Below are 10,000 nucleotides of genomic sequence, written 5' to 3'. Positions count from 1 at the left end.
TATGGACTTGCATTCTTTAACAATTCCAGAGTGAACCTACAGTAATCAAACAGTTAATCTGTAATACATTAAGCAGATTTCCGTTAAATGCTTTACTGCACATTTTTACATTTAAATCCTAAAAGAAAATCATGTGCAGTTCACATAAAATCTACTCCAATGCATACATAAATCTACTCCAATGCATACATAATTGTTTAGTGGAATCAACTTCAATGTAAACATCAATTCCGTATGATACGTTATGGTACAAGCATTAGAAACAGCTATGTATAATATTTCCACCGCTGTCTCTCTACTCTAAAACCTGCAGGACGTTCTACCCAACGAGCAGCGGTACGAGACCCGGTTGCCCTCCAGCACCCCACCACCACCACAGAGGCCCCCGGACCCTGAGCCCCCCTCTTACACCAGCCCCCGTCTGCAGCCACAGCCCCAGCCACAGGTCCAAGCCCAGCCTCAGACACAGACCCAGTCTCAAAACCAGAACCAGTCCCCGGCCCATCCCAAAGCCCAGCCTTCCAGCTTCCTCAGCCAAGAAGTAGCTAAGAAAACAGGTGGCAGTGTAACCAGCCAGGAGGCAGCTAAGAAAACCAGCATCAGTGTCACCAGCCAGGAGGCAGCTAAGAAAACCAGCACCAGTGTCACCAGCCAGGAGGTAGCTAAGAAAACCAGCTCCGTCAACAGCAACAGCACGACCTGCAGTTCCAGCAGCAGCAGTTGCAACAGCAGCAGCAGTAGCAGTTCCACCTGCACCTCCACTACGTCCTCCACCTCCTTCCTCAGCACAGCGACCATCCACACCTACCCTGCAGCCCAGACCCCCCAGAGCCCTCAGCCTCCACGGGGGAGAGCGGCCAGCGCGGACAAGGCCCGTGTTTTGGCATCAGGTACAACTTCTAACTCATTTGTAACTTCTAACTTCTTTCCTCAGAGCCCATGTCATAACCTCACTGTCACCAAAATTGTAATGACCATGTTTTGGTTCCCAAACTGGAGATCGGGACCCCTAGCTGGGTCGTGGAGGTAATGCAAGGGGTTTGCAGAGAGAAGGAACTTTGCAAAATAAACAGAAAATCCACAGGCAGGACTTTTGTGGTTTATAAATACATGTATGTTAACTTTTCCTGTGAATTCAAATTAAAATATATCAACTACAAAACCATTCCAGTTAAGAACCACTGCAGTAGGCTACACTATGATGCTGCATTACTGTAAGTCTGTCTGCAACAGTGACTGCAGCTCATCTGTCTGCTCCATGAGCCCTTTAGCTGTAATCCAAATGGGGCAATATGCCGAACATGTTTGGAAACAAGCAACACGCTTAAAGAGCGTGACTAAGCACCAAGCTTAGCTCCTTATGCTCACACACACACACACACACACACACACACACACACACACACACACACACACACACACACACACACACACACACACACACACACACACACACACACACACACACACACACACACACACACACACACACACACATTATACTCCTCACTACTCCCACATTCCTCTCTGTCTCTGTCTTCTCTCTCTCTCTCTCTCTCTCTCTCTCTCTCTCTCTCTCTCTCTCTCTCTCTCTCCTCTCTCTCTCTCTCTCTCTCTCTCTCTCTCTCTCTCTCTCTCTCTCTCTCTCTCTCTATCTCTCTCTCTCTCGCCCTTCATCCAACTCTCTAGGTGCTCCAGGTCAGTTTAGGTGAAGCTGGCCATGAGCACGTGTTAGATGTAAGGGTTTTTGTGTACAACATCACACAACATCATTTAGCCTAATGTGATGATTAGATCAGAATTACACAACACACAGTTGCAGTAGCACACAATTTGTTGAGTTGTCTTGAGTTAACAATCTAGAACACTAATTAATTTAGGATAATTTGGTGAGATTAGGTGTATAATGACTTAGTAAAGGAGTTTTGAACCTTAGAACCTCTGTCTGGCCTCCAGTGTGCTCGGGGTCGGTCGAGGGCAAGCTGGGGAAGAACCGCACGGAGGCGGACGTGCGACGCTACACAGACGAGCGCGACCGCCTGGAGAAGGACAGAGAGCAGGTGAAGAGCAGCCTGGCCACCTACAGGAAGGAGAGACGAGACGCCAAGGAGGAGCTCAGCACCTGCCAAGGTACAAAGCATAATCAAATACGGCCATTTTGTGTAGGTTTCAGGGCAAGTTTAAGGCAGTTTCAGTGCAGGTTTATTGAGTTAGGTGTAGGGAGGAGGTGAAGAGTAGGCCTAGCCTGGCCACATACAGGAAGGAGAGACGAGACGCACCTGCCAAGGTAGGCTGCCACAATTTGCCATATAGGCCACGTTACGTAAATAGGCTCAAATGGTCACTGTATTGTTATACCGAGACTCAGGGTCGATGCCTGTCAGTGTTGCCAGATGGAAAATGCTGAACTATTTACAAAAAACTCTCAAAATGATTGTTTATCGTTTTTTTGAGGAAATTAAAGCACACAAACCAAATGGTTGTTAAGGCATCTACTTGAAAACTCTGATATTATCATACATCATGTTTTTATGATAGTACAGAGGCAAAAAATATGGTACAAATACGGTAATTATCGTACATCTGGCAACACTGATGCCTGTGGACATTTCCTGATCCTCCCCATCTCGCTCTCTTCCAACAATTTCATGACACTATCAAATGAAGGCATAAAAGCAAAGTGTAGGTACCAGTAGTGTACTGGTGTGTTAGATCACTTTCAGAAAATGTTTGGTGTCAGTTTAGCAGAGATTTAGTGTAGACCAAGTAACAAGGGACTCAACATCCAGCTGCCAAGGTGCCACAGCGCCACTTAGTGGTCAAATTGGCTGATATGATCATTTCAGTACAGGTTTAGAGAGAGCCTATTGTAGGGTTAGAGTGAGGTTTGTGAAGGTTTCAAATAGGTTGGGTGTACAGTTAGAACAGGTTTAGTGTTGTGTCAGTGTAAGTCAAGGAGGAGCTATTCCATAGGCACCTATTTACCTAGTCAAACCCAGCGTCATGTACCAGTTTAGTACCATTTTGTGGGGATGTGGAGCCATTTTTGCAAAGGTTTATAGGCGTTTTAGTTTTGGTGTACATTTACAGTAGATTTTCTGTAAAAAATTGTCATTCATCAGACCAAAATAGTTAAGTAATGAACAGCTGTCCTGGAGTTCCTTTTAGAACTTGAAGATGTTTCACCTCTTATCAAACCGGGTTCTATTCTGGGGAACCAGGAGTTATAGCAGTGTGACACAATCAAAAACAGTTGCACTGTTGTTGTATCCATTGACCTGACTTCAACCTCGGGGAGATGGAAAAGATCACAACTGGAAAGGTCTGGCTTTTGGATATGAAAAGTCCTGCCACGTATCACAATACAGTATTTATGCTCCACATGGCCCTGATTAGTACAAATGCTCCAGCCAGGTACACAAGCCAGATACATCTGTTCTAAGTGCCCATGTAAAAATCTGTGTCTTTCATAAATAATAATAATAATAATAAAAAGATCAATAGCAGTACATGGCTGATCCTCAGCTCTATGATGTCAGATTGTTCCACCTCTGTCATAAAATAGAACAAATAAAAAAGGCTTTGTGTTTGGTGCCTGTGCAGCTGGGGAAGGCTTTCTCTACTGATGTTCTCCACTACATTTAGGACTTGGCGGCTCAGAATGTTTTTAAACAGTCATCGGTTACACTTTACTTGATGCCGGCGTCATACGTATGACATAACAGTGTCATAACAGTGTCATAATAGTGTCATGAACGAGTCATAATGCCAATGTCATAAACATTGCATGGCCATGAAAAGTTGACATTGTTAGGCCTGTCATAGCCGAATTTCACTTAAAGACAAAGTCATACAATGTTTATGACACATGCATGACTGCATTATGACACTGTTATGTCATACGTATGACGCCGGCGTCAAGTAAAGTGTTACCCATTCATTTAATGCTACCTAGGGTACAAATAATTGCCTATTTTTTGCACGCTGTGATTTAATTGGTTTAAAAGTTGTAACATACTGCTTTGCTCTGCTTTACTATTTTTGTATTTCTGTTTTACTAATTGTACAGAAATGAACAGTCATTGTGCGTGTGTGTGTGTGTGTGTGTGTGTGTGTGTGTGTGTGTGTGTGTGTGTGTGTGTGTGTGTGTGTGTGTGTGTGTGTGTGTGTGTGTGTGTGTGTGTGTGTGTGTGTAAGTACTGTGTAGTACACTGATGCTTGAGCTGCTCTAGTCCCGGGTTAGACTCTTGGCATGATGTGTGTGTACTGTACTTAACAAAAAAAAACGAACCCTACTTAGCATCTGCACTTGTTGTTCTATATATGTCCTGTGCACTTTGCATTTGCTAATGATGTTAGCTATGATTATGTCCTCGATACTAAGTCGCTTTGGTTATAAAGCGTCTGCCAAATGCAATGTAATGTAACATACAGTAATTGTTGACACTGTTAAAGGTAAATATGCATAGATTCTGCAGGCGGTCTTAAAGGTAAATACCCACAGATACGTTTCCAGGTCTTCATATCAATAATATATGCACCGGTAATTGTCCTCAGACCCGGCGAAGCAGGCGGTGCTGGAGGCGTGTTTGAAGCTGAAAGATGAGGCGTGTCGGGAGGCGGAGCGTCGGAGGGTGGAGGTGGAGCTTCGACTGGTGGAGGTGAAGGAGAGCTTGAGGAAGGTGGAGGCCGGACCCTTCACACTCGGCACCACCGTGGACAGTAGCTTAATGGAGAATATTGTGGTGAGTGGGACACACACACACACACACACACACACACACACACACACACACACACACACACACACACACACACACACACACACACACACACACACACACACACACGTACACAGGTACACAGGTACACACACATACACGCACACAAGTACGCACAAACGGACGCACGGACGCGCACAGAAACTGGGAAACATTGTGGACACCAGTCCAATGGGGAATATTGTGATGAATGGGACATACGCACGCACGCACACGCACGCACACACACGTACGCACGCACACACACACACACACACACACACACACACACACACACACACACACACACACACACACACACACACACACACACACACACACTCTCTCTCATACACACACACACACACACACATACAGAGGGAGTCTCTCTCTCTCTCTTTCTCTCTCCCTCCGTACAGTGTATATGTGTCATGTGCTTATCTATGCATACACATGCTTGCATTCGGCTCCAGACGACCACAGCTGTGTGCACTCTCTGACTCTCTCCACTGGCAGATCAGAGTCAACAGTAGAGGCCCAAAGCCACTTGGCCTGCCGATGTTGGAGAGAGAGAGAGAGAGAGAGAGAGAGAGAGAGAGAGAGAGAGAGAGAGAGAGAGAGAGAGAGAGAGAGAGAGAGAGAGACAGACAGACAGACAGACAGATAGTCAGAAAGACAGAGAGAGAGAGTGAGAGAGAGAGAGAGAGAGAGACAGACAGACAGACAGACATAGAAACAGAGAGAGAGAGAGAGAGAGAGAGAGAGAGAGAGAGAGAGAGACAGACAGACAGACATAGAAACAGAGAGAGAGAGAGAGAGAGAGAGAGAGAGAGAGAGAGAGAGAGAGAGAGAGAGAGAGAGAGAGAGAGAGAGAGACATCATGGGCCTGCTGGTGCTGATGGGCCAAGTGTGAATGTCAGTGTCCGTGGCCGCTGCTGCTCTCTGCCTACAGCTGTGCAGCTGGACAGGGTTTCCTGCACATCCTTCAGCTCCCAAGGGTCTGAGTGAGGACTGAACAGCGGTGATCCAGGCTTACTGCAGTGTCAGGATAAGCTTCTCTCTTGAGAAGAAATGGACAGAGGGGAATAGGGCAGGCCTGGTGGTGATGATGATGATCATGAGGGTGTATTGTGTTTCTACTTGTTTATTTTTTTTTTACTTGAGTGGAAAGGAATGGCAGACATGAATCATGACATAAGCGTTCCCATGGCTGGACTGGTCATCTGGCATAGCGGGCATTTCCCGGTGGGCCCTTCACCCTTGTGGGCCCCTGTTTTCAGAAATGTAAAAAAATTATAACAATAATATATATATATATATATTACATTTCTGAAAATAGGGGCCCACAAGGGTGCAGGGCCCACCGGTGAGTCAGTTCTGTGCCGCTATTTATGAGGGGCCCCTTTAAGCCAAATGTGCCCGGGCCCTATTTCTCCCTCAGGCCAGCCCTGAGTGTTCCCATGTCCAGCTCCTTCTTCCTCTTGACATCCAAGGGAAACCTTCACAGTGATTTTCTTTGTTTTTGAAGAATCTCTCGGGGGGCCAAACACCTGGAAATGGTTGACAGCAGAATTCGCAACAAGGAAACCCAACACCAGTCACATCTAATTGTTTCTCGTTCATCTGGGTCATAAAGGAGTCAGTCAAAAGAGCACATTTGCAGGCTTCTTTTTTGGAGCTCAGAAGTGTTCCAGTTTTCATTCAGAGCAGAAGGCTTTTTACAGTTTTGTCCTGATGATGGCAAAACAACATCGCTGAATAAGTGAAGGCAATGCCCCGGACACTGATGAACTCCCTCCCCTCTTTTTAATCCATTGTACTGCGATTACATTTCAGGCCACCATGGCCCTTCCTCACACTACAATAATTAAATGGATGGATTAAAATGGATTTACTTGTCTTCACCCTGTCTGCACTCATTTTGAACTTGAATGTTTTAATTTTATGTCGTCTTTTGAAAGTCGCTTTGGTTATAAAGCGTCTGCCAAATGTAATGTAATGTAATGTATTGAATGTATGTACGTGCTCTTTGATTTTGGAAATTGACATTTCTGAGCCACAGAGCTGCAACTAGGAACCCCTGGTCGTTTTCAAGCCCCCAAAAGACTTCTGGTTGCTAATAACTTTACCCCTTTGACATTGTCAGCTCTGTGTTGGAGCTCCACTGGCTTAACTGAGCGCTCTACTCTTCTCCTTGGCTGGCAGACCTGCAGTAAATGACAAACAGATACAGCACATTTGATCTTTAGAACACCACATTACGTGCACACAATGGGCCCAGTGTTTGATGCCATTCACTGGCTTGAATCATCATAAGATCTTGCTGGACGGCACTGGTGGGTCTTCATATCTGGGGGCCCGATGCGAAATATAGACATGGGGTTCACTTTTATTACTGACTGCTGGGGGCCCTTACAGAGGGCAGATGTAGAGGGGCCCTAGGCATTTGCCTAGTCTGCTTACTGGTAAAACTGGCTCTGCTGGACGGATATGAGGAATAGCATGTATTTGGTTTGTTTGGCCTTAGATTTGTTCATATATTTACATTTATAACTGGAGGAGGGAGCAGGAAAGTCTGGTTAATTCCAGAATTGGATATCCTTTATTAGATGGGGTTTGGATGAAGTAGAACATTGTCAAATCCAGCTGCCAAGGATGACACAGAGGACACATATTGTTTGCATAATATATATTGTTCAGAGAAGGTCATTATGCTTCTCTTTTTAATGAAGTAAATTAATCGTACAGTTTTTCGGACACAAAGATTTTGTTTTTTGGTTGTATAGGAAATGTTTTGAAATGAGTTTGACACTGTGTTCCCCATCTCTCTCTCTCTCTCTCTCTCTCTCTCTCTCTCTCTCTCTCTCTCTCTCTCTCTCTCTCTCTCTCTCTCTCCTCCAGTCTAAGGTCTCATCCTCGACTCCTCCAGTGCCTGCTGCGGCCTCCATCGCCCCCGTCAGTAATGGAGAGGCATCCCCAGTGAACTCTGCCACTGCGCTGAAGAACAGGCCCCTGTCGATCATGCAAAGCAAAGGAAACGTGCTTGCAAAGGCAAAGGTGAGCGAGGAGGGATTCCTATCTATGTTCTATCTACTGTATTTCTATTTGTGTTACATTTTAAGGCACTTTTGTAGAAGAAGAATTAACTTTATTGTCATTTGTCTTCGGTCTCACTGTATAAGAACATATGGACATAAAATTCATTCTGTTACGCAGAACATGGATTACATAGATTATTGCATCTATTCCCCCTCTCTTGTCATTTTAGCATAAACATCATGAAGGTATTCAAGTCAAGCACCATCGAGCCCCTAGTTTTGGTCTACAACTGTCTAGCTCTTTCATTGCTTGTTGACCATGGATATTACATTTGGGTTTATCCAAAGCAACTTGAATACATGATGCAAATATATACACTTAAAAGACAAACTCTCTCTCTCTCTCTCTTTCTTTCACTACTTCCCTGTCATCATCTTCATTGTACTATTGCAAGTAAAGACATACAGACATTATTTTACCAAATGAAATGGTAACACTAAATAATGCTGCATGCTGCATGTTGTAAGTAATGATTACATAATGATAATAATAATAATTCTGTAATGTGTGTTTTTCTCTCAGGAGTGGGAGAAGAAGAGGCCATCCTAGTGGGAGGACAGGACATGAATCAATCCACTGTCGGGCAACCCTGTTCCATACCAATGACATTGCTGATTTCCCACAGGCCTCTCTGTTGGTCTGGATGAGGCCACTTTTATTTCCCCTGGCAATGACCTGTGGTGGGAATCACTGCCCCCCCCCCCCCCCCCCCCCTTTTTCTTTCCTCCACTTCCTGTGTCTGACTCTGCAAGCCAATTTTGCCCTCCCCCTCCTTCAACGCCTTGCTTGTCCAATCAAAGACACTGACAGTACTGAGTGACAGCAGGGGCCTCCAATGACAAGGCCTTCCACTCTTTGTCTCCCAAGATGACAATGAATAATGCCACTGGACAATGTTATAATAAAATAAAAAAAAACAACCGGGAGAGATGGGAGACATAATAAGAAACTATTTAATATTGTTTGTTTTTATATATGAAAAAGGGATGGGTTTTTTAAATAACATTCATGCAGCAGTTTTTTTTTCAGTAAAGCAGTATGCACATAAATGTATGATGGCATGATGTTTGTGTCTTTTTGTTGGGTTTTCTATGTGTACGCAACTGAAACGTGACCAAAATGATGATCAAGAGATGACAAGGGTTTTTTTGTTTCCACATGATGTACCCCCAAGCCCCTTCAATTCCTGTGATACAGACAAAGACAGACAGACACACACAAACAAAACACAACACAGCACAGCACAGCACAGCACAGCACAACACAGCTCAACACAACACACACACACACACCTTTCATCCCCGCAAATCCCCCACCCCCTATCCAGTCAACATGTGGTACAGTTGAGATTGTAACTTGGTCTGTGTATGCTGGGAGCCAAGATGTACATACATATTACACATATTCAGTTCTATTTCTTTTGATGTGTTACTGTATGCTAGCTAAAACATGCACTTTTTATTCAAATAAAAGAAAAACAATACTTGGTTATTACAGAAATACACATGATGTGTCTGATAATGATTGTACTCTTGTTTGATAAAACATAACGTATTATACGTATTCCTTTTCACACGCTATTTCTGCACACCCTATTGAACAAACTAGGAGGCAGCCGTGGCCTAATGGTTAAGGAGATGGGCTTTAGATCAGAGGGTTTCCAGTTCGAATCCCACCCTTCTACTCCTTATCTCACCCTATGGCTGAGATGCCCTTGAGCAAGGCACCTAACCCCACACTGCTACAGGGACTGTGACCACTACCCTGTATTGAAAGGAACTGTAAACCACATTGGATAAAAGTGTAATTTAACGTAATGCAAAATGTAAGGGAGAAAAACGCCATCACACAAGCATATCATACCACTAGAAATACTATATGAAGCTGCTGGCATTTCGGGGCAATGTCCCTGTGTTCTTCACCAAGCCCACAAGAGGGCGGTAGACATCTAGGCAAATTAGTGAGCAGGGGTGAATTTCTCAAAACCAAAATTGCTGACTACATTAGCTACTTTGTTGTTTTCAATGCATTTTCCCATTGGCAACGACCGAAGTTGCTAATAGGCTAACAACTTCTCTTTTGAGAAACTCACCCCAGGTGAGCAGAAATTTCCTTTAGGTTCAACAACATAATCACTATAA

The 10,000-nt window shown here is 44.4% G+C and overlaps 1 protein-coding gene across 2 annotated transcripts in view; it reads left to right on the top strand.

The window, feature by feature from the left end:
* The window catches only part of afap1l2 (actin filament associated protein 1-like 2), a 115,866-nt gene extending 107,083 nt beyond the window's left edge, over window positions 1-8,783 (top strand). For both annotated transcript variants that reach the window (XM_063221627.1, XM_063221626.1), the window contains 5 exons: window positions 314-890; window positions 1,957-2,130; window positions 4,558-4,745; window positions 7,662-7,817; window positions 8,382-8,783. In XM_063221627.1, the coding sequence (XP_063077697.1) occupies window positions 314-890; window positions 1,957-2,130; window positions 4,558-4,745; window positions 7,662-7,817; window positions 8,382-8,408 (1,122 nt within the window). In that variant the 3' untranslated portion in view covers window positions 8,409-8,783. The remainder of the gene's footprint in view (window positions 1-313; window positions 891-1,956; window positions 2,131-4,557; window positions 4,746-7,661; window positions 7,818-8,381) is intronic.
* The last annotated feature ends 1,217 nt before the right edge of the window (window positions 8,784-10,000 follow it).

Source organism: Engraulis encrasicolus, chromosome 17 (genome assembly GCF_034702125.1).
Source record: "Engraulis encrasicolus isolate BLACKSEA-1 chromosome 17, IST_EnEncr_1.0, whole genome shotgun sequence".
In the NCBI taxonomy this organism is placed as follows: Eukaryota; Metazoa; Chordata; class Actinopteri; order Clupeiformes; family Engraulidae; genus Engraulis; species Engraulis encrasicolus.
This window is presented reverse-complemented; position numbering and strand designations above follow the sequence as displayed.